Genomic DNA, 26,557 nt, shown 5'->3' on the forward strand with positions numbered 1-26,557 from the left:
AAAAATATATTGAATTTCAAAATCTGACTTCGATTACCAGTACGTATCAACAAATTATGCAACTATTGTTTACTCTCGAGTTCTTAAAACAATGGAGGGGGGAGGGGATTCGAAATATAGGCGTAACGGAAATTTTAGTGCTGATCAACTAAACGAAGTAAGGGGATAACTCATAAAAGAGCGGATCAAAAGTTTTTCGATAGAACACGAAAAAACAATTCATTTCTAGTGTGGCTTACATTTAAATGCGCATTTTTAAACTACTATTTCATCAGAAATTTAACAAAATTTAAAATGCTTACTTAGTTACTACGTCGATCGACGTAGTATAAAACTTCTGTTATTTCTCGCGACAAATAAACAAAAACTAAAAATTTTTTTTATAACGAGATTTTCGAAAGATACGAGATTTTTTTAATATTCACCCCTTTTAAAGCCTGATTACACAGATAGGTTAAATTCTAATTAGTGACAAATTTTTCTGATATTATTTATATTCAGTTAGGTGGGAGGGGTGGGAGAGCGGGAGAAGAGTCCTAATAAAGTTTGAGCTGGGAGGATAAATTTACCATAAATCAATAGCCTTTTCCACCCCTTGTGCATAAAGGACCTAAGGGTAGGGCGAACGTTAGCTGATTAAACTGAAACAAAGCTTTCGTGTGATTTTTGTTATGCGTATCGTAGCATAAAAAGTGTTTAGTTATCACGTAGTAAGATTTGCTAGAACAATGCTATTCCAAAACTAACAGCTTTAAATATAAGAGCGAACAGAAAAGTTTGTGATTAAACTTTTATTTTAAAAGACATGTATAAAAATGGTCGACAATTAAAAATAATATATATTTTTTAATTATCAACCATTTTTAAAGCCTGTTTACACTGATAGGTTTTATTCTAATTAGTGACAAATTTTTGCTGATTATATTTTTATTCAGCTTGAAGTTATTGTTTTTTGTTGATAACAAGCCATAAATTAGTAAAAGGATGAGGGTGGGAGAGGGAGATAATTTTTTAACTACTGTTTTACTAGAAATTTAATAAGATTTAATAAGCACAAACTTTGCTTACAGCACGAAGAAAGTTTGTTTTTTGTCAAAATAGAACGATTTTTTTTAATTTTTGTCGTTATGGTCACGTAAGAACAATAATTGAACAAGGAATAGCAAACACAGTCGGAAATCATTTAATTAAGGTTATATTACGATTATACTGTGAATTACTCTTTCGAAGTAGCTCGCAAGTGTATTCCCCCATCTTATTTTCGTTATCGTATTAATGGAAGAGACGGGTAGTTGTTTCTATTGTGAAGCAACAAGGATTTGAGGCTCCAGGATGAACTGTCTATGAACAGACGCCATTCAATAGGATTACATGCTATACCTATAGCTTGCAATAGATCGGCTACATTGTTGCAGAAGCACAGCACACCACGCTGACTAAAGAAGTTGTAAAATCTTCGATGCCGCTTCCTCTGATCCGAATCGTACGCTAACATCAACCAAATTCTACTGTTTGAGCCTGGTTATCTGAAACTCAACATTCGATTTCGTAAGTCCAAAGTCCCCACGTCTTTCTGGTTAGGGAAGTACGACCTTTTATCCCCAACTTCATCTGCGGAATCTTAGTCCATATCTCCAGTGTCTGCCTTGCTATCTGACTTGCTGCTGTCTCCTGAAGATGGCTGATGCCACCTAGGAGGAGCAGAACAAGCAGATCAGGGCTGTGTGGTACTGGGGTCATGGAAGGAGGTATTTCCGGATAAACGATCTGAGGTGTATTTTTTCGGTGCGACGATTTTTTGGGTTTGCCATTCACAAGTAGCAGTTGCTTGAGTGCAAATTGACAGTTGGATGCAAGTAACCTCTTAATGCCATATAAAATAAATAAATTCTCTTCAACTACGAATCGTCATCCTTTCATTCTGCAATAACACAAATTGGAATCTTAGTTTGAGACACCTTTACTTTTATACTTGTACAGCTACTTTCGAAACGTTTGAGAACATTCTAGAAAGTTCTGAGAATTTCTCGTCCGTTCTATAGTATTTAGGAGAATTGTATAAATATCTGGACAACTCTAGCTGTTCAGGAATATTATAGGAGAAAGCTAGGTGTTGAAAGCAGAATGAGATTTTTCTCGAATACACGCGATTTTCCGAATTTCATTGTCCCGGTCACAAAAACAAAGTTTTTCTGGAATAACAGCGATTTCCTTTCTGCTCTAGACCTAACGGGTTAGGAAAACACACTTTCAATCGAGGGACAGAACAAAAGTGAAAGTTTGTTACACAGTATAATTAGGGGCGGATCCAGCATTTTTCGGTCATTGAGATCATCAACTTCCAGAAATGGAGCTAACTCCAAACATTTATAAGTTTATATTTATGTCAAATAATGAGGGTTTGCGAAAAGTTGCGATGATTGGAGGCTGGAAACAAAATAGCCACAAAATTTTCGCCCCCTCCTGCCCCAAACGTGAGAGCGGCAAGTTGATGAAATATTTTTTGTACTATTCTCAACTAGACTTATATTCATCGATAAATTTTAAGTTTTATAGTATTATCTCTCAGCGTTCAAAAATTATGACCATGTAAAATTTACAACCCCTTAAAATTGAGGGGGGTTTAAACTTTATATAGTCATAATTTTTGAACGCTAAAATATTTTATGGTGGTGCTGTGCTTTTGAAAAAATGTAAGTGAAACTCAAAATGTTACAGAAAACTATATAAATTTAATTGGCACGCTTTAAATTTGGTTATTGTGGCACTGCGGGTAAAACAGTCTGACAACAGGAGCGGGGGGTGCGGGCTTGATTCATACTCTCAAAACTTTTCTTTTCGTGAAATATTATGTTATGTTTCCAATTGCGCATAGATTTGTGTATTAAGTATTATTGTTTATAAAAGAATTTATTTTTATTTCTTAACTATTAGTAATTTATAAAATTTAATTGAATAAGTGCAACGTTTAGGTGCATTGACGGATATAGCCGTAGATGCAGCAGTGTATATACATCGAACGGTATGTAGTAGTTTACGGCCATAATAATAATAACAATAATAATTTAGCATATGACCAAAATGCCTTAGTCTAGTCGCAGCAGAGTGTACATACATTGATGGAGGGTTTGATTTGGGTAGGCACTCTTTAAATTAAAAGGTTTTTCTAAGGGGTCAATAAAAAATTATATTTTAAGTAAATAGAATAATAAACAAGTTAATAAATTTACACGCATTTTAAAAATCAAAATTAACCGTGTTTGATTGGTCCAAATATCACCAGCCGACTTAGTTGTCCATTATTTAAGGTACACTTTTTTGAATAAAAAACACACGAAAAGACGACTTATTTGCATATTTTTATAAAAATGGACCGTTCGATAACTATTTGGGTAGAAGATATTGAATCATAAATTAAATCTGTACTTAATTGATGTATTGGTGATTTTTTTAGTTTAAAGGAATTTTAGTTTAACAATTTCACTTAAATGTAGATACGTTAACATCAACTGGCTAAATATTTAACCGTATATATATTAACATTACCCGTAGATACTTAACCGTAGAAATCACAATTAAATTTATACTACATTTTAAAAGTTTATTTAAAATATTATGTGTTTTTTAATTTTTACTTGTTAACAAAGATTTTGCATCGGCAATTGCTGCTATATGAGAATCATTCAACGAATCAAAGGATGAAAACTAAATTTTAGTAGAAATTTCAAATGTAGATGATGAAGCCGATATTGTTGCATTAAAAAGAGAATCTTGAAAACCCATAACTCCTGTAGTTAATGGAACAGACGATTTATTAAAACCACGTTGTGAATCTATACTTGCTGTTAAAACAGTAGAAACATCCTCACCAATAGATGCTTGAGAAATACTTATCTTTCTAGGTAAAAAGATATCAGTATTTTCACTAGAAATATGATGACTTCTTAGTAGAGCAGTAGACACATATTGATATGTAGAAGCTGTTGGTTCATAAGAGGAAAATGGTAAATCCATATTAGAAGAGATTTCAGGTGACAACGATGAATTTAAATCGGTTAATATATTTGTAAAGACTTTATTAAAATATATGCTGCTATACACTGCTGTAAATGGCACTAACAACTCAGTTTTTGACAAATCAGAATTTCTTAATAAAATAGTAGACATATACTGATCGGTGGAAGCTGTAGGTTCAAGAGTTACAGGTGATGAATCAGTGTTAGTAGTTACTATAAATGATGCAATTGTGTCTATATTAGAATCTTGAGAAACACTTATTTTTAAAGGTAAAAGCAAAGTCGATTGATTGTTTTCATTTAATATGTTAACAGTACTTGGCAAAGAACTAAACTCGTCATGATCACTAGAAGCTGTTGATTCAAGAGTTAAAGGTGATGTATCTGAATTAGTACTTGCTACAAGTGATGCAACTGTGTCTGTATTAGTATCTTGAGAAACACTAATTTTTAAAGGTAAAAGCAAAGTTGATTGATTGTTTTCATTTAATATGTTAACAGTACTTGGCAAAGAACTAAACTCGTCATGATCACTAGAAGCTGTTGATTCAAGAGTTAAAGGTGATGTATCTGAATTAGTACTTGCTACAAGTGATGCAACTGTGCCTGTATTAGAATCTTGAGTAACACTAATATCTAAAGGTAAAAGCAAAGTCGATCCATTGTTTTCATTTAGTATATTAGCAGTACTTGGCAGAGAGCTAAACTCATCCTGATCAGTGGAAACTGTCGATTTAAGAGTAAGAGGTGATGCATCTGTATTAGTAATTGCTACAAGTGATGCAACTGTGTCTGTATTAGAATCTTGAGAAGCATTAATTTCTAAAGGTAAAAGCAAAGTTGATCCATTGTTTTTATTTAGTATATTAGCGGTACTTGGCAGAGAACTAAATTCATCATGACCAGTGGAAGCTGTTGGCTCAAAAGTTACAGTTGATAAATCTGTATTAGTACTTGCTACAAGTGATGCAACTGTGCCTGTATTAGAATCTTGAGAAACACGAATTTCTAAAGGTAAAAACAAAGTTGATCCATTGTTTTCATTTAGTATTTTAGCAGTACTTGGAAGAGAGCTAAACTCATCCCGATCAGTAGAAGCTGTTGATTCAAGAGTTGAAGGTGATGTATCTGAATTAGTACTTGTTACAAGTGATACAACTGTGTCTGTATTTGAATCTTGCGAAACACTAATATCTAAAGGTAAATGCAAAGTTGACCCATTGTTTTCATTTAATATGTTAACAGTACTTGGTAGAGAACTAAACTCGTCATGATCAGTAGAAACTGTCGATTCGAGAGTTAAAGGTGATGTATCTGAATTAGTACTTGCTGCAAGTGATGCAACTGTGTCTGTATTAGTATCTTGAGAAACACTAATTTTTAAAGGTAAAAGCAAAGTTGATTCATTGTTTTTATTTAGTATATTAGCAGTTTTTGCCAGAAAACTAAACTCATCATGACCAGTGGAAGCTGTTGGCTCAAAAGTTACAGGTGATAAAGCTGTATTAGCAGCTACTACAAGTGATGCAACTGTCGATTCAAGAGTTAAAGGTGATGTATCTGAATTAGTACTTGTTACAAGTGATGCAACTGTGTCTGTATTAGAATCTTGAGAAACACTAATATCTAAAGGTAAATGCAATGTTGATCCATTGTTTTCATTTAATATGTTAACAGTACTTGGTAGAGAACTAAACTCGTCATGATCAGTAGAAGCTGTCGATTCGAGAGTTAAAGGTAATGTATCTGAATTAGTACTTGCTACAAGTGATGCAACTGTGTCTGTATTAGTATCTTGAGAAACACTAATTTTTAAAGGTAAAAGCAAAGTTGACCCATTGTTTTCATTTAGTATATTAGCAGTAATTCGCAGAGAACTAAACTCATTCTGATCTGTGGAAACTATCGATTCAAGAGTTAGAGGTGATGCATCTGTATTAGTAGTTAATACAACTGATTCATTGTTTTCATTTAGTATGTTAACAGTACTTGGCAGAGAGCTAAACTCATCCTTATCAGTGGAAACTGTCGATTTAAGAGTTAGAAGTAATGCATCTGCATTAGTACTTGCTACAAGTGATGCAACTGTGTCTGTATTAGAATCTTGAGAAACACTAATTTCTAAAGGTAAATACGAAGTTGATCCATTATTTTCATTTAGTATGTTAGCAGTACTTGGTAGAGAGCTAAACTCATCCCGATCAGTAGAAGCTGTTGATTCAAGAGTTATAGGTGAACCATCTGAATTAGTACTTGCTACAAGTGATGCAACTATGTCTGTATTAAAAACTTGAGAAACACTAATTTCTAAAGGTAAATACGAAGTTGATCCATTATTTTCATTTAGTATGTTAGCAGCACTTGGTAGAGAGCTAAACTCATCCCGATCAGTAGAAGCTGTTGATTCAAGAGTTATAGGTGAACCATCTGAATTAGTACTTGCTACAAGTGATGCAACTGTGTCTGTATTAGAACCTTGAGAAACACTAATTTCTAAAGGTAAAAGCAAAGTTGATCCATTGTTTTTATTTAGTATATTAGCAGTTTTTGCCAGAAAACTAAACTCATCATGACCAGTGGAAGCTGTTGGCTCAAAAGTTACAGGTGTTAAAGCTGTATTAGCAGCTACTACAAGTGATGCAACTGTCGATTTAAGAGTTAGAGGTAATGCATCTGCATTAGTACTTGCTACAACTGATGCAACTGTGTCTGTATAAGTATCTTGAGAATCATTAATTTCTAAAGGTAAAAGCAAAGTTGACCCATTGTTTTCATTTAGTATATTACCAGTACTTGGCAGAGAACTAAACTCATCATGACCAGTGGAAACTGTCAATTCAAGAGTTAGAGGTGATATAAGTGATGTTGTAGTTACTATAAGCGATGTTGGTAAAAGCAAAGATGATCCCATGTTTTCATTTAATATATCAGCAGTATTTGGCAGAAATTTAGACACATCCTGATCAGCAGAAGTTGATGGTTCAAAAGTTAATGGGTTATTATCTGTTTGATGGTAGATATCAGAAGATTTATTAGAAGGAGTTATTATAAGTTCTTTAAATGTAGTCAAAGATAGTGTTAAACTTGATATATGACTCCAGCAACGCAGAATGCATTCTTCCTTTGATAAGAAATTATTCATATTACCATGACAACCACTGTAAAAAAAATTTTTACACTCTTTATGGCCATGGTCATAGTAAAACCTCTGAAATTTATTGTTGCAGGATCCATTATTTACAGGCATGTCACAAATACTTTTATATACAGGACATTTTCTTTCATCAGCTCGTTTTGGTGTAATTCCATCATCACAGCAACCAAACTTGCTTTCGCATCCTGGTCGCTTAGCATGTTCAGAACAAAAGCCACATGTTTTAGGGCATCGTTCTTTCATAAAGTTTTTGTACACTTTGCAATATTTCCGGTTGTTATATTCAGAGCACTTTCTTTTTTCTTCAGTATCTTTACAGATTTTAACTAAAAATTGAATATTAAAATTGCTATAAGACTGAAATTAAAAACAATCTTGTTTGACTAGTATTTAGCTGATCAAACTTAGCAAGAAAAATTAATAATGATAATTAAGAAAGTCAACATATATATATATATATATATATATATATATATATATATATATATATATATATATATATATATATATATATATATATATATATATATATATATTATATAAAACAAGTATAAATAAAAATATATAATATATGAATAAAAATATATATCAGCCCATGGAATTAGAATCAACATTTGACAATGCCAACCTAACTGTAGACCTAGAATTGTATGAGGTTGGCAAAAAAGCGCTGATCTCATTTCAATGTTTTATGGTAAAACCTTTGCATAAATTTTTTTTGCAGACCTGGTGACGACCTCTAACAGATTAAGTTCAGCAAATTACTGCCAACCTCATTTTTCCTAATTCTGAGGGCTGCTATATATATAAATGTATTTACGATGTATGTTGTAAATATAGTCGGCTATTATTCCATAAATTACTGTCTGCAAAAAAAAGAAATCAAATTATCAGAAATAATAATAATGAAAAGCTAAGTGAAATAGCCTGCTTCTACACTAAATCGTCATCACTATATAATAAATTAAAGACTTTTGCTCCTAAAGTAGAAACATTAAATTTGCCTATGTTAGTAGCAACTGCACAAACTTGGTTCAATAATATCTCTAGTTTTTAAATACCTGGTTATAATTTTTTCAGCAACAACAGGTCAGATTAATATGGTGTAGTTGCATTTTATATAAGAGAAGTCATACAAGCAGCTTACTTTGACGCCATTGAGCTTCATTGCAAAATGCCAGGTCAGGTATGGAGGTATACTAATAAATAAAAGTAAAAAAGTCTTCGCGGGGTGCATTTAAAGAGAGAAACTTTTAAAGCATAATGTTTGTTGTTAAGTATAATGGGAGAATGAAAAGGAAAGAGCTTATCAACAAGAATTCATGCTGATAAATAACTAAAGTTTCAAGGAAACAGATATTAATAAGTATAAATGTGTGAGCCATTTGACATAAATACACAAGTATTAATAACAACAATAGTAAACATAATAAAAAGTTGTTTAATGAACTAAATAAACTGTTTATTAAAGAATAATGAAAAATAAAATTAGTTCATTCTTCACATTATGAAAAGTAAATCCAGGAGTCGATTTAATTGAATTTTTTTTCGATTTTTTTAAATGAGAGAAACTTCAAACTTTTCTTTCACAAATGCAAGTAAAGAACAAAGTAAATCAATAACTAACTCCTGCTTCTAATAGATCTTAGATTAGAGGCACAGAGCTCCTAGTAGTTGGTATGGATTTCAATTGCTCTGACATTCTATGGACAGCAGCTGGTGGTAGCACAAAAAAATAGCTATTAAATAACTTCAAACTCTTGGAGTCTGTTAACACTGTTGTCTTAGCGCAACATGTCACAAAGCCTCTCACATTTGCTCTCGATCCGATACTGTCTCTCCAGAGTTACAGAAACCTGCTATGTGTTCCATCACTCAACAGTTTAATCAATTAATAAAACAATTTTCTTTGTACGCTTAATTGGTAGTTTTACATTAATCAATCATAATTTTACTATTTAACCACGCCGAATAATAGTAGAGGTGACAATAAAAAACTAAAGGAAAGTTGCAGAAATAGAGAGGCAGAAACAACTTAAAAAGTACAAAAATAATCTTAATGTAATAAACAAACTCATTGACCTTCACTACAAAGAAGAACTAGCCAAATTCTTATCTACTAGAACCATATCAACTTAACTCATCTCTTGATTTCTCCAATCTCATCTCTTGATGAAAAACATTACTGCCTTTAAAATTTGTGTCATTTTCAAAAGCTAATCCAAAATCAGTATACCAATACATCAACAGCTAAGAAAATGCAGAGTTTCAAGTTTCAATTCTGAGAATAAATGGCATAAACATAACAAAACTGCTTGACAAAGAAGAATAGCATAATAAAAAATTAAAGTTGATTGCAGGACCATGTTTACATTTCCAATCGGATCTGACCAGGTATGCAAAAGTAATCAATTTGATCTTAATGAAGCAACTGTACTTACTAAACTGAAACAGTTGAAGAAACATAAAATAATTAGTGCAGATGGCATAAGCACATATGTTCTAAGCTAAAGTGCAATGAGATAAGCATGATCCATATCTTTTCTAATAATATCACTATTCAAAACAAATATAATACCTGACACATGGAAGGAAGTCATACGGTCTTGTCAAAGAGCACCGCGGGAGAGCATTTTACAAGAAGTTCACACCTCCTTCCGTACCAATGTCGCTTATTTGGCTAGAGCTGGCATTGAACCTCGAACCTCTGGGTTCTGAGCCAGAACTCTAACCACTGCGCCATGGCTGCTCTAATGTATTCCAACTTTGTCAAAAGGTTTGATTAACTCTTTCATGAAGCATTAATTATCAAATTAGAGGCCTATGGTTTAAACAAAAAGCTACTGAACTGGATACAATCTTCTCTTTTAGACAGAAAGCAAAAAGCTCTTGTTGACAATTTATACTCCCAATAGCTAAAGGTTTGAAGTGGTGCGCTGGTTCATTACTTATTGCAGTGTTTAAAAACAACAGGTCTGATGTTAATAAGTGTTCCCTTAAACTATTTGCTGTTGATAGCAAATTGATAAATATTATCTAAAACCAGCATGACATTGAACAACTTCAAACAGATCTTCATGATTTGACACTGTAGGCAAATACTTGTATAATAAATATTAAATGGAATTTAATAGAAACAAATGCAAATCAAAAAATCAATCAACACAATAAAGTGTGATCATATTTAAGTTTATAACAGAAAGACTACAGTTGCATATTCCTATCATCTTCTAACCAAGAATAAGATCTTGGCATTTTAATAACAAGTAATCTAAATTGGTTAGCATAATTAAAAAATGTAGCCGTCAAAGCCAATCCAACATTAGCATAGCTCAAAAGAATGTTTAAGATTAAAAGTCCACAAATGCTTAAAACACTCTATAGAACATATGCAAGACCACGCCAAAAACTGACAAAACCAGTATGAGCTTCAATAACAAAAACTGATGAGAAGGTAACTGAACAAGTTCAAAGAACAACCAACAAACTCACAAAATTATGCCTGATGATAAAATAGAAGAGAAGGAATAAAAAGCAAATGATTATCAACACCAAACCCAAAGAAGTTTAAACTTGAGTCAAGTTTCTTAACAAATCCAAAAATGAGTTAAAAAGTTCAAAAAACTATGAAACACAAAAAATCATTGTCATCACCAAGTTTTCTAAATCATCATTCACTAATACTCATGGTCTTTGAAGTAACTTTTCTTCTGTTGAGTTTTATCACTTGCAAAGTTCACCCAACCTACTTGCTCTTTGTGAGACTAATTTAAGTTCTGCTGTTTCATCTTGTGATCTTATGTTGATGATTATCTTCTTTTAATTCGTACTCTAGTCTCCAGTAGCCACATGCTTGGCCTAAGCATTTACATTCATAAGAATTCACCCATTTGTTGTGAAACTTGGTTTGAATCCATAGACTATTCTTTTATGTGCTTTTGTTTCGCACCACTTCACTCTATCACCTTTCTCTTTGTCCTATATCACTCTCCATTATCTTAAGACTGCATTCTTTTTGATGTTATTTCTGATCAAATTGACCAAGCCCTTTCTCTTTATCCTTTAGACAATATCGTTAATGTTAGTAACTTTAATGTTCATCACACTGAATGGCTTGACTCTAGCTTGACTCTTTATGCATTAAGGCCCACAACTTTTGTCTTACTCAATCTCTAACCCAAATAGTCAACTTTCCAACTCTCATGTTTCTGATCCTAGTCAGTGCTCAGTTTCTCCATATTCACCCTTAGGTGCTTTTGATCTTGGTTTGATCTCTCCTAAACTACCATCTAAATCTTCTTCATTGCCAGAATACCCCTATCATTGTACCTCATACAACTAACTCAAGGCTGACTGAGCCTCTTTCTGTTATTTTCTTCATGATAGCCCTTGCGTAGAAATCTTTTATCTTCCTGCTGAATGAATGGCTTCTTATGTAACTTCTTGGATTCAGACTGGCATGGAATATTTCATTCCCTCTCCCCCTACAATTCCATGTCAAACCTCACTCTTCTCCATGGTTTTCCTCTCGTTGTGCAGCTGCAATCTTAACCATTACTTCCAAATCTATCACCGAAACAGTTCTCCAGAAAACAGACATCTGTTTATTATTGATAGAAACCATTGTAAAAAGGTTTAGGCTAATGGTAAAGCATTCTCTATTCTTAGGTCACAAAATCTTGTATTTTATCTCAAAAATTAAGCTTGCGAGACTTCTGGAGTTTCTTTGACAGTGTATATAATAAAGGTAAATCTGTTATTCCATCTCTCTTGCACAGTTCAGATTTTATTACCTCACTTAAAGATAAAACTGAATTTTATGCAAAGAACTTTTCACCAATCTCATCTCTTGATTTCTCTAATCTCATCCTACCTGATATAGATGAAAAACAGGTTGTTCCATTGCTTGACATTCGTATCACTCCAGCTTCTGTATCTAAAGTGATTTTGTGCTTAGACTCTTCTAAAGCTTGTGGTTTGGACAGCATAGCCACTGTAGTCTTGCAGAACTGTTCTCCAGAGTTGTTGTCTATTTTTTCAAAACTATTTAACAAGTGCTTATAAGAGTCTTGTTTTCCGGCATGCTGGAAAGCAGCATCTGTTATCCCTATTTTTAAAAATTCTAGAGAGCAATCTGACTCGTCTAACTACCATCCCATTAGTCTTCTTCCTATCATAAGCAAGGTTTTTGAATCTTTAATTAACAAATATTTAATCTCTTATCTTGAATCTAATAACTTACTTTATGATCATCAATATGAATTTCAATCTTCTCTTCTATAGCAATATAAACAATAGGTTTTATCATGCATTAGATAGATGTGGAAAGGTTAAGGCCATCGCTCTTGACATTTCTAAAGCTTTTGATAAAGTTTGGCATGCTGGTCTTCTCCATAAGCTTTCTTCTTATGGTGTATCAGGCAAAATCTTTAAGATTATTGAATCCTTTCTTACCAATCATAGTATAAAAGTTGTCCTCGATGCACAGCACTCTTCTTCATATCCTGTAACTTTAGGGGTTCTTCAAGGTTCTTGGCCCCTATACTTTTATTTTACCTTGGCCCTATACTTTTTTTATTTTACTTTTATTTAATCTTAATTTAATCATTTTTTTAACTTTTATTTACAATATCCCAAAAACTCTCACATCTAAGGAGGCATTGTTTGCTAATAATACTACCATTTATTCTTGTCTTCAAAAGAAGGTAACACTCTCAGATTGCTTGGGGAGGAGGGTCATTTGGACTTGAAAAAGATCTCACTTCTGCTACAGCATGGGGCTCTCAGTGGCTGTTGAACTTTAACTCAGATAAAACTCTTTTTAGATCTAGATTATTGGGATAATGATTAGCTGAAAATTTTTTTCAGCTAATCATTATCCCAATAATCTAGATCTTCCTATATTTATGAATAGTAATGTACTCGATGAGTCATCTATCTTTCGTCTTTAGGATTCTTCATTCTTGGAATCCATATACCAAATCAATTGCAAAATTAGCATCTGCTAAAGTTGCATCTCTTTATCGTGTTCTCCATTTTCTTACTACAGATTCTTTTCTTAATTGTTATCTTGCTTCTTAAACTTCATCTTTTTTTTTCCAGTAACCTCTAACTCTAATAATGGTTGCTTGCAGCCTTGTAGAAAGTGAATATGTTTGGGGAAAAAAAATTGATGCTAAATATAAACATTTAGCATCGAATTGACAAAAAAACAAACACAGAGTTTGCCAACTTTTGTCAACAATGTAGACACTTGCTTAAAAATTTGAAAAGCGAAAGCAATATTTTGCCATTTTATTAGGAATTCAAATAAAATATTAGTTTCGTTGGTTTTACTTTTTATATTTTATTTATAATTTATAAAGCATTTCTTTTTCTGTTATTTAATTTAATTGTTATGTTTACAATTTAAATAAAAATAAATAGAACGTTTCTTTGGCTGTTTTATTTTAATTATTTTCATAATTTAATATAATAAGAATTAAAATAAAACACTTTTTTTAAACAACTTTTCTGGGTTTTTTATATTATTTTATTTAGAACTTATTTATAAATGTTCATTTTTTTTTCATTTTTATCATAACTATTTTACTCAAAAAATATTTTTTACTTTAACTATGTTACTTAAAATATAAAATGTTCCTTTTGCCGTTTTTTATTTTTATTATTTTATTTTTATTATTTTATTTATATTATTTTATTCGTTTTGTCGTTTTTATTTTAACAAACCTTTATTCAAGAGAGAAAAAAAGGAAAGAAAGAAAAAAAATCACCTTAAAGTCACCTAATATATATATATATATATATATATATATATATATATATATATATATATATATATATATATATATATATATATATATATATACATATTCAGTTTTTTCTGAATATAATTTTTTTATAAATTCTAGAAAAAACTGCCAAAAGTTTTTATGACATCACGCAGTATAAAAATTCATTTGTTTTTAATAACTTTTGCTTGTCTATTTAAGCGGACTTTGTAATGAATATTTTTGAGTTGTTATCCAACAAAATAATTTGCTAAAATACATACTAATTAAAGTTTTGTTCATACTAAAAAGAATGTTTAAAAAAAATGTTTGGGCAGAATTATTTTGAGTAAAACAAAATAACAATTGTAAACCAAGAACAACTAACTTTTTAGTTTTACTCGAAGCTTGTTGTCTCCATGTTAGTGTGTGTTTTTAAGTTTTTAAAACATACGCCACTATTCCAAAGAGTTTTAGTATATGACGTCATAATAGAATTTCAATAAAAAATTTATTTGCTAAACTTTTCATTGGGGACAAATATTCTAGAAATTCTTTTTTAATCAAGCGAAAATATATTTAATGAAACTTATTCTGTAAAATATATATTGTTTACTTTATTTTATTTTTAAAATTGAACAATTACTGCTTAAGATTGCAAAAAAGTGCATTATCAAGTCAATTTTAAAATTGAAATTGTTTAATGAAAAACATTTTATTCTCAATTTTGGTAGTTTTTTGAATTGTAATAAGACAAGTTTTAATGTTTAATACTTGCCAAATACAACATATAAATTGGGAAATATTAAATAGATGTTTTTTAACGCATGTTGCAACACATTGACAATTTTAATTGCCATCTGTCTTGAATTATTGCCATAAAACATTAACTATTGCTTTTACCAATAAAAAGCTGTCCACAAAGTTTGTTAAGTGTAAATTCTATAAATATTTTATAACTAAAAATTAAAGAATTCAGCAAATATCTCTAATAAATGATGTTGTTTACTAAAATTATTTATTAATAATTTAGGAAATTGTAAAATGTTATTTCGATTTCTTTAAACTACTGTTAAAAGACATGGTAAAATTGCTATATGAAGATGTTTAAGAGAAATTATTATTTTTGTTATACTACTGTAGCCCACATAAAACTTTTCTGTAAGAATATAGTGTGATGATTCAAGTGTGATTTTGAGCATTAAAAGCACTATAGCCACACATGGACTGCACCAATCCCATCTCGTAAAGAAAAGTGGTAAATATATGGCAGACAAATGCTTCTCACATATGGCCCACATGAAACTTTCATGTACAAATTTAGTTTGCATTTAGTGTGGTTTTCAGTGGCATAAACATTATAGCTACACATGGACCACATCAAAGCTATTTCTTAAAGAGAAGTGGTAACTATATGGCTCTTCATATGTGACTTTCATGAAATTTACTCATACAATTATAGTGTGGAGTTCATTCAAATTAGTGTGGTTTTAATGTTATAAATATTATAGCCACATATGAACTGCACTGATGCCATCTCGTAAAGGGGAGTGGTACATATACGGTCAATGTGCAACTGCCATATATGGACCACATTAAAATTTCTTGTCAGGTAGTTTAAATATGAGTAAACAAATAAGACTTTGCTGATTGCCAAGTCAAGCAAGAATGAGTTTTTGTTGACGGAACTAGAGACAGTAGCTCCTTTGAGCAGCAAACATGAAAGTATTTGTAGAAAAGAGAAAGAGATGCAACTTTACAAAGATGGGAAAGAGACTCAGACTACTTAACTATGTTTACAATGCGTTTTTAGATCTTGTCTAGAAGAGAAAAAGCACCATTAATAAAACCAGCCCAAACATGACAACAGTATTTCATACAGGAATGAATATGAGATTTGTAGAGGTAGAGGTAGAGGTTGGAGTCAGAAGTAAGAAAGAGATGAGCACAATAAAGAGAAGCAATCTTAGCAGATGCTAGTTAAGTGATCGATTGTATATATGGTTTCCATGATAAGTCAGTAGTAAACAATAATCCAAGATGTAAAAAAGAGGACTTAGTGAGAGGGTTGCCAATATAGGAATGTTGACAGTTTTACAGTAGTTGTTTGCAATAAAAAATTGAGTTTTGTTGGAGTTAAAATTTACAAGCTACTGTGAACCTCAATCTGTTACAAAATTGCGATCAGATTTAAAATCGGCTTTCTGTTATAAGAGATCTGAGAGAGAAAACATTTTGTCAAGACAGGAGTATAAAGTTGAATTATCAAATCAGCAAAAAGAGCTACTTTAGATGTAAGGTTGTTGGGAAGATCATTAATGAAAGTAAGAAACAAAACAGGACCAAGGATAGAACCTTGAGGTACCCCAGAAGTTACAAAGATGAAGAATATTAGCCTTCAAGGATGACTTTAATAAAAAAGTTAGAAATAAACGATTTGATAATCTCAAAAAGGATCAAGAGCAACAGCCCTAGCCTCACTGCCTTCATCTAATGCATGATAACATCTTTTAGCCACAGCAGTTAGCAAGACAGCTGTAGGGTGAGAGAATCAAAAACCATGTTGATTGTCTGACAGTAAGTTATTTGACTCAAGATGGGATGCGAGAAATTTGTTGATCAAAGACTCAAAGACCTTGTTAATAACAGAAAGAATAACAGAAAAAAGACTTATCGGAAAATAATAGGAGGGGTCAGAATGTTCATTGGAGTTTTTGAAAATTGGAACAACAGATGCCATTTTCCAGCAGGCGGGAAAACAAAACTCAGTCAAGCACTTATCAAATAGTTTAGAGAGCATTGAAGATTGTTCTGAAAAAAAACTTTGCAAGCTTATGACATGAATGTTATCATGACCGCAAGCTGTAAAAGAGTTTAATTAAGATACCACTATAGTAATGGAAGCTGGAGTGACTTGAATGTCTAAAGGCTGACCTATTTAATTGGAATAGAAGAAAGAAAATGGCCATAAGATCAGTCCCATGAGAGACGGAATGTTAGACCTATCCTTGTTAATGATACTTTTGAAGATTTTCCTTGTTAATGATACTTTTGAAGAAGTCTCTGAAGCTTATCTTCTGAGATAAGATGCAAGATTTACTAAAAATAATGGAGCTTAGAATCAGACAGCACCTTTTTGCATTGATTTCTTGCAACAATAAATAGTCATTTATTCTCAAGAGAATAGTTCTTTTGACAAAAATGAAAAAAATGATTATAATTAGATATAGCAGTTGCACAAGAAGGCGCAGGAATTTAAGAAGGTGCAAGGAATTTATGTAAACCGGGGAAGGGGTAACAAGCCTCAAGTCTAATATACATAGTTACAAGAATGAAACAAAAAAACAACAAAAGAAAAACAAAAAAAAAACAAAAGAAAAATAAATTCAGATACATACATCTTGGACATTTTGGCTTTGTGATTAACCTTGTCTCTGCTATTTCATTTCCATCTTGATCAACACACCAACAATACCCATTTTTTTCACACTGAATATCAGCAAAATTTCCATCTGAAGTACAGTTTGGTGTATTTGATTTAACAAACTCTTGGATTGAATTGAGTCTTTGTACAATAAGAGTACGAACTTTACACTCTATAAATTAATATATACATATACATTAGACTGCTTCATTTTGAGGTCATGAAAAAATCTAAAGTACCATAGAGTCTTGGAATCTGTTGAACGGATGAATGAATGAATGGAGTCTTGGAATCTGCTGTGCAGACATTTTGTTAGTAGAATTTTTTTTACTTTGAATTTGGACCAATTTTAGGGGTTGCTCAAGTGCCTCAAAAGTCAAATTTTAGACTTTTGAACTCTTTTTTTAGCAAGTTCTAAAACTCAAAAAAATTAATTTTTTTTCTTTCAAGAGTTTCTAATAGAAGACCAAATAAAAGGCATAGTAATTTTATTTATGGGAAATATTGTATGTAAATATGTCAAAAAAATTGCAAATTTTATGTGAACTTTTCTAATTATTGTGCGTTACGGTAACTTTTCAGATATTTTTTAAGTTTTTTGAAAGAAGCACCACATATATGTTGCATAAAAGGTAAAGCGAATTCATAAAACTTCAAACTACTGTTTAAAAAATAATATTTTTTCATATTCATTCATTGTTTTTTTTTTTTTTTTTTGTATTTGTTCAAGAATAGAAGCAAAAGCTGTCTCTTCTTTTTATTTTTATACTTTCGTCCTTTAGTTTTTTTTGCGATTTCGTAGACAGATTTACTATTTCCCATAAATAAAATAACCATTCATTTTTATTTGGTTCTTCTACCTAAGTAGAAACTCTTGAAAGAAAAAAAATTATTTTTTTTAGATATATACACACTTTTATTACATATACATATTTTTTTTTTTAGATTTTTTCAAAAAAAGAATGTAGCTAGAATTTTTTTTTGCTGTAATATTTGAAAACATTCATATAAACAAATATTTTTTTGCTGTAATATTTGAAAACATTCATATAAACAAATATTTTTTTGCTGTAATATTTGAAAACATTCATATAAACAAATATTTTTTTGCTGTAATATTTGAAAACATTCATATAAACAAATATTACTAGTTTACACAAATGTAACAAATATTGATAACATTGGTAGTTTGAATGTATCATTTTATATTAAAATAAAAATTATAATTAAAAAACAACATTTTTTGGTATAGTTTTTGATAAACTCAATAAACTTTATGTTGAATTTTAAGAAAATTTCATATTTGATCAAAAAAATTATTAAAATGAATGTGATGAAAGTCAATTTTAGTGAAGGTTATTTATACAAAAAAATTTTCATATTGTAGACAGAGAATATGATGGTAGAGTGCATTACTTTTTTCTGCTTTTATCAAATTTTAAAAATAACTTTTTTTAAAATTTGATAAAAGCAGAAATTGACTGGAGCCAGTTTGATAAAATATAGCCTGGCCAGGTTTGTGACCGGAGCTGCATAAACATTTAGACATCCTAAAGTATATTTTTTTAATTTAAAATTCATGCTATATTTTGTATATATATCCCTATATAAACATCATTATGATCAATATGATCATCATAATAATCATTACCATCATCATCATCATCATCATCATCATCATCATCATCATCATCATCATCATCATCATCATCATCATCATCATCATCATCATCATCATCATCATCATCATCATCATCACCATCATCATTGCCATCATCATCATCATCATCATCATCATCATCATCATCATCATCATCATCATCATCATCATCATCATCATCATCATCATCATCATCATCATCATCATCATCATCATCATCATCATCATCATCATCATCATCATCATAAGGCTTTAGCCTTATGCTTATTTATGCTGTTTCTCTAATCATGGTCAATGCTAAAAACGAGTGATCATTGCTATTATGATAAACCATAACTCATTCTTGAATGGCATCTTATTCAACAAGTTAAATATTTTTACTGTATCTAATTCTTTATGCTATAAATTAATTCAGTTTTTTTCCTAGCACATCAAAAAAACCTTATAACTCTTACCCATCTTTATATTTTCTTTTTTTTTATACAACCTATAACATTTTAAGTCTTCAGTTAACCATTTCCTAGCTTTTTAACCTTAATAGTGGTTGCTTGCAACCTGTTGAAAGTAAATCAGAGTTTAAAAATATATAAATATATCCCAGTATTTAATAAATAGTAAATGTAAGTATAAAATTATAATATATAAAGTACTACAAACTATTTTGTTATAGGTAGTGACTTGAATTTATCAGTTATAGGTGATCACATGATTTGAATTAATCAATTATAAGTAGTCACATGACATGAACTTAATAATTATAGGTTATCAAATTGAATTGAATTTATCAACAAAATGTAGTTTATAATTACTCTTTAACAAGTGCTTATCAGAGTCTTGTTTTCTGTCATGCTGGAAAGCTATTTTCAAAAATTCTGGAGAGCCATCTGACTCGCCTAACTACCGTCCTTTTAGTCTTCTTCCTATCATAGGCAAGGTTTTTGAATCTTTAATCAACAAACATTTAATCTCTCGTCTTGAATCTAATAACTTACTTTCTGACCACCAATATGGATTTCGATCTTCTCGTTCTACAGCTGATCTTCTACATAGATAAAGGTGAAAAGGTTAAGGCCATCCCTCTTAACATTTTTAAAGCTTTTGATAAAGTTTGGCATGCTGGTCTTCTCCATAAGCTTTCTTCTTTCGGTGTATCTGGTAACATCTTTAAGACTATTGTTAAATGTTATCCTTGATGGACAGCACTTTTCTTCATATCCTGTAATTTCAGGGGTACCTCAAGGTTCAATCCTGGGCCCTATACTCTTTTTAATTTACATTAACGATCTTCCAGATATTCTCACATCTAAAGTGGCATTGTTCCCTGATGATACTACCATTTATTCTTGTCATGATAAGAAGCCAACACTCTCTGATTGCTTGGATGAGACTGAATTGAATGACGAGTAACACTCACTTCTGCTACAGCATGGGGCTCACAGTGGTTGTTGAACTTTAATTCAGATAAAACCCAATTTTTTTCAGCCAATTGTTATTGCAATAATTTAGATCTTCCTATATTTATGAACGGTAATGTACTTGATGAGTCAACTATCCTTCATCATCTTGGATTAACTCTTAATTCCGATCTTTCTTGTAAACTGTATATCAAATCCATTGCAAAATTAGCATCTGCTAAGGTTGGATCTTTTTATCGAGCTCGACACTTTCTTCAGATTCTATTCTTTATCTCTATAAATCCCAAATCTGTTCTTGTATGGAATACTGTTGCCATATCTGGGGCGGATCTTCTAAAGATTCCCTTTCTCTTTTAGACAAGGTGCAAAAATGCATTGTAAGCATAGTTGGACCTGCTCTTGCAGCAACCTCCAACCATTATCACATCGTCGTAACGTTGCTTCTCTTTTTCTTTTCTACAAATACTATAATGGCCACTACTCTAAAGAGCTCGTGTCTCTTGTGCCGTCTACTAAAATTCATTCTCGTGTTACTCGTCATTCAATTCAGTCTCATCCTTTTACTGTGACTGTTCCTAGGTGCTCCAAAAATTCTTATTCGTCTAGTTTTTTTCCTCTAACATCAGTTCTTTGGAATTTGCTTCCTTCATCTTGCTTTCCTGATTCATATAATTTGCAATCTTTCAAGTCGTCTGTCAATCGTTATCTTGCTTTACAATCTTTATCTTTTCTCTTCCAATAACTTCTTATGGTGGTTGCTTACAGCTTTGCTGGAAGCGAAAATGTAAAAAAAAAAAAAAAAATTGATAACACAGATATTTATACAAAGAAAACACAGAAAAAACACGTAAGCAGTAAGACCATAATTGTTTTCACTGCATTTTGAAGTTAATCTCCTGGATTCCTGAAGATACAGCTAATCTTTGATTTTTTTTCATTTATTTGAAAGCTAATTTGGGGCAAAAATTCGAACCAACACATGTGTGATAGTGGTATAGTAGTAAAGCACTTGCTTTGTAAACAAAAAATTCAATCCCCAAAAACAACAAATCCCTAACACACTCAACTTGCTCCTTCGCACAGTTTTTTCAAGTTTTTTGTTTCTAAGCAATAAGGTTGAGAGAGGGTAATTTGAAAAAAAAATTGAAAAAGAAAATACCCACGCAACATTTTATGCTGTTTTTATTTAAAATAAAGAATATATTTTTTAAATTAAAAAATATATATATTTATAGGCTTACTGTCATTAACATTTTTGTTTCAATAATAGTCCTTAAATTTTTTTGCAATATTTAATTTAAATCAATAAATACATTTTCCTCAAAACATTAACTACAAAAATTATTATTATAAAAATGTAAGGGAACAATTATTGTTCCCTAACATTTTTACCGAAGACTTACTTTATATAATAAGCTTCAGGAACATGTTTAAATTTTTTCAAAACAAGAATTGACTAAAGATTATTTAAAAAACATTCAAAATAATTATATAAATAAATATAGGTTAAATTAAGTTTTGACTTATAAGATATATTTGACTTATAAGATTATAATTTGACTTATAACTTAATAAGAAATTTGAATTCAAATCAGGAGTCAAAGACCATTACATTGTAACAACAAGTATACATTAAAATATATTAACAGAGATCCCTTAATTTTATTACACAAAACTGTGTATCTTTTTAAAAACTTTTGAATTAAAAATTTTTGAATTATAAAGTTTTGAATTATAAATAAGGCAAAAAAAAGTTTCAAATATGAAAAATTAAATTTGGACTTCCATTTTTACATACACCAATTGTGTATGTAAAAATGGAAGTCCAAATGCTCAATTTGTGTTTAACATTTCTTCAACCTAAAATATAGCCATTGCTAAGTTCAAAATGTTGCTAAATTCACGAGTTGAGATAAAACTTCAAAAAAATGCAAACTGAATGCAAAATTTTCGGTTTTGCAAAATTCTTTGGATACAAGAAAAGAAGCCAGAGAGTTGATAGAAGAAGCTGTTTAAAAATGCATTGACTTGTTTCTTGGTGTTCTTGGATAATCAAGAATTTGTGTTAAAATATGGAACGTCTATATCTATACTTTGCATTTGTTAAGAATCAATTATTATTTACCTAATTTGTTTATCCCCGTATAACCCTTTTGAGAACTACAAGCTATATTTTATTTTTTGTTATGAAGGGTTTTTAAATAATTTTTCTGCCAACACACTCATATTCCTTTAATACTAAAAAAAAACAACATTAAATTGTTAAAATTATGTTGATAAATCCCAATCGCTTACTTTTTTTAAAGAAGTTTGATGGTACTTTCAATGCATAAAAAAAATGCTTCTTTATATATCAACTACATCCCAAAAAGAGCTGATAAAGAGGCAAAATTACTGACAACATAATATAATAGAAGAATATATATATATATATATATATATATATATATATATATATATATATATATATATATATATATATATATATATATATAATAGAATATAATATAATATAATAAAAGAAATCAAAAAGTCTATGTACTTTTCTACTACTGCTGATAAAACCTCAGACAGTTCAAATTTCTTTATTATTAGATTTTTTAATTTCAATTTAAAATTAAAGAAGAATTTGTCAAGTTTATTACCATTTGTAAGGTATATTACCATTGTTCTAATGGTTTATTAACTAGTTTTTTATTACTTACTAAAACACTTATTTAGTGTTTTACTATAGTTATTTCTGATTTTTTTTGTAGGTATTACAAATTGTGAAATCATGGCATGGATACTTACTTTATGAGAGCTTTTTATTCCTGCTGTTTACTGTCTTGAAAAAATGTCTTTAAATATCAATAAAATATTTAATTGTGCAACCTCTCCTACTTCTTCTATACTGGAGTTAATAACAGGTTTTGCTTTTGTTGTTGCACTGTTAATAACAAGAAATGTTTTTGATATAACGCTTTTAATTACACAACTGTTGCAGACAAGTAGTAATGATAATTTTGATGATTTTAATATTATTCAGGCATTAAAAGTTGTCTCCTCACTTATTGTTTACCAACATCTTCAAAGTTTTATGAAAAAACCTTTAAAATTGCACACAAGATAGTTGTTGCAAAGAAAAGCTTAGAATTTTATTTATTGCAAAAAACAGAGCAGTACTCCTTCTCAATCCATTTAAAACTATTTTAAGTTGGCTATCACTGTTCCTTTCTTCCTAATCATTAGTTTCTTCAAAATAATTTTCAGAAATTCAGTGTTCTTATTTACTAGTGATTTTATTTACTAGTGAAAGTAATCACATAAGAGATTACTTTAACTGAAGTTTCCTTTTATCTTTTTTATCAATATTATTTTCAAAAGATTTAATCATTTTCACATTAACAGTTTCATAATCTAAATTGCTCCAATTATAACAGACTCGATTTATGAAAAAGTTATGCCTTGCGTTACATTTTGGAGTGTATTCCCTTGAGAATCTAAAGTTGTGATTTCTGCTTTTTTTTCGTCTAATACTCTGTTGATTATAAAATTTATTGGTTTTCGTAATGAAATTTGGTCGCAGTCATATTCTATTCTATCCATTTGTATAAGGTCTCCGAGAGTTCTACTTTTCTCTAACGATTCCAGGTTAAAAACTTCAAGTCTGTTTTCATATTTCATTTTTTTAAAGATGGGACCATTTTTGTCGCTCTTTTTTGAACATTTTCCAAATGGTCTATATCTTGTTTTTGGTGAGGATTCCAAGCTGAGATATCATAGTCTAAATGTGGTCTTACAAGTGATGTGTATAATAGTTTCATGGTGCAGATATCCAAATTTCTAAAAGATCCATTAACCATCTCCAAAATTTGGTTTGCATTATTTGCTGCTTTTATGACTTGATTGCGCCATTTTAGTTTATTTGTAATAATAATACCCAGATCACTTTCTATTTCAGTTTCTTGTAATACCTCATGTTCGTTATTATTAGTCATATTTATCATGAAATATTTGAATTTTTTATTTTTTATTCCAAAGTGCATAACTTTACATTTTTTTCATTAAAACACATACACCATAGGTCTGCCCATTGTTGCATAGATACAATATCATCTTGAAGCTTTAATCTTTCGGATTTGTTGTTTATTGAAGCAATCAATTTACTATCATCGCATATAGTTTTAATGGAAATTTCAGTGTGTCCTGTAAGTCATTATATATAACAAATAGAATAGGCCCCAAAACTGAACCTTGACGGACACCGCTTAAGACTTCTCTCCACTCAGATTTATGCTGACTCAAAATCACTCTTTGTCTTCTATTAGATAAGAAACTGTGAAGCCATTTAACTAATTTTTTTGAGAAGCCATAATTTTTTATCTTGCGAATTAATTTCAAGTCTGAAACTTTATCAAAGGCCTTTGCTAAGTCAAAATGTACAACATCTACTGAAGTCTTATTGTTTAGATGGTTCGTTATATCATCGATTGTTTCAAGTAAGTTGGTTATACATGATTTAGAAGGTACAAAACCATATTGATTTTTATTGATTAGATTGTTTTCTAGTAGATAATACAGCCCCCAATGCCAGAACTGAATTTGTGAAAATGTTCTAGAACCGAATTGTGTAAAAACTGCTTAGAATCGAAAAAGATTTAACTAATTTCTAGAATCAAAGTTATTGAACATAGAATGAGATGATCGAATATCATTAAAAGTTTAATGAAACTAAAAAAACTTTAAAAAAACCCAAAAAAATTTTCACAACTGTTAATTTAGCATCGAATATTTTATAATTGAATTTGTAATTTTAAAACTTAATTACTTTTCACAGCCGATTAATTTAGCATCGAGTTTTTTTACAATCGAATTTTTTTACAACTGTAATTTTAATGCATTTGTGATGCAGTTCAAAGACGGCATAATTTTTTCAAACTGGTTTTTGTGTTAAAGGTTAAAGTGTACATGATCCTTCAAAAAAAAGTTTTTATTATTTTCGAAAATAATATTTATTTTTTTTCCAAAATTTTATAAAAATATCGTAAAATCCAATGAATGCATGTGTAAATATATAAAGCTTTCTTTAAATTTAAAATAGCAAAATGGAATACAGAAAAATTGAAGGTGACAAATGGAAAACATTTCTGTATGTTGCAGGGGACTTCGGCTACATCAAAAATAAGGAAAACAATGGTTTTGTGTATCTCAAGTATAAGCACCGTCATCTTTGTAACAGAAGTGCAAAAATAGTTTTGTTAACTAATTTACTTGAGACAATACATGGTCACAATTGTAGATCTTGTTACGAGATTTCCCTGCGTAATGAAAACGAGTAACGCATTTCTAAGTAACTCAACTCAGCAAATATATTTTGCATTGTTAGAAGTTATATTGCGTCACTTGCATCTTTTCAAGTACCGCATTGTAATTAAAGTTATTTCATTAACGCGTTAAAAATCATACAGTTTTTTTTTCTCACTATAACAAAAGTTACAAATAAAATCAAAGTTCCTATTTGAAAAATCATTTTTATTATTTTTTTTAAATATTGTTAAAAACTAAATTTTATTTTGAAAAAATTATCTTTTTCATAAAACGTAAAATAATATTTGTTTATTTTCTTATAATTTTACAGTTAATAAATTTTTATTTATTTATTTTGTGAACTCTTTTTAATAATGTTTTTAAACAAAAAAGAGTTTGTTTTTTTTATTTATCAGTTACCGATAACATATTTTATTACCGATACCATATTGTTATTTATCAGTTACTGATAACATAATTTATTTTCATAAATAAAATGAACGTCATTTAAACTTTACGTTATTGAATTAACAATAGACAAAATATCTTATTAATAAAATATTTACATCAAAATAAATCGTGTATTTTTTAAACTATTATGACAAAAAAATAATTTTTATATTTAAAAGGAATTTATACATTTAATTACTTAAGATAATACTTAAAACACTATTTTTTTTAACTAATTTTTAACAACAACAAAAAAATTAAACAAACTGTTTCTTTAACAAAAAATCTATTAGTTTACAATTGCGGTTAAATGCTTTTACTTACGACTTTATTTCTTCTGACTAAACATCACGTTAACGACATCAAAAGATAATTTAAA

At 30.1% G+C, this 26,557-nt stretch overlaps 1 protein-coding gene across 2 annotated transcripts in view; it reads right to left on the reverse strand.

Annotated features, from left to right (window-relative positions):
• Positions 1-3,421: 3,421 nt before the first annotated feature.
• LOC100200656 (mucin-4) overlaps positions 3,422-26,557 on the reverse strand; it is a 106,511-nt gene continuing 83,375 nt past the window's right edge. For both annotated transcript variants that reach the window (XM_065807243.1, XM_065807244.1), the window contains 2 exons: positions 17,339-17,536; positions 3,422-7,496 (listed from right to left, as the gene is read on the reverse strand). In XM_065807243.1, the coding sequence (XP_065663315.1) occupies positions 3,706-7,496; positions 17,339-17,536 (3,989 nt within the window). In that variant the 3' untranslated portion in view covers positions 3,422-3,705. The remainder of the gene's footprint in view (positions 7,497-17,338; positions 17,537-26,557) is intronic.

The sequence above is a fragment of the Hydra vulgaris genome, chromosome 10, assembly GCF_038396675.1.
Source record: "Hydra vulgaris chromosome 10, alternate assembly HydraT2T_AEP".
Lineage (NCBI taxonomy): Eukaryota > Metazoa > Cnidaria > Hydrozoa > Anthoathecata > Hydridae > Hydra > Hydra vulgaris.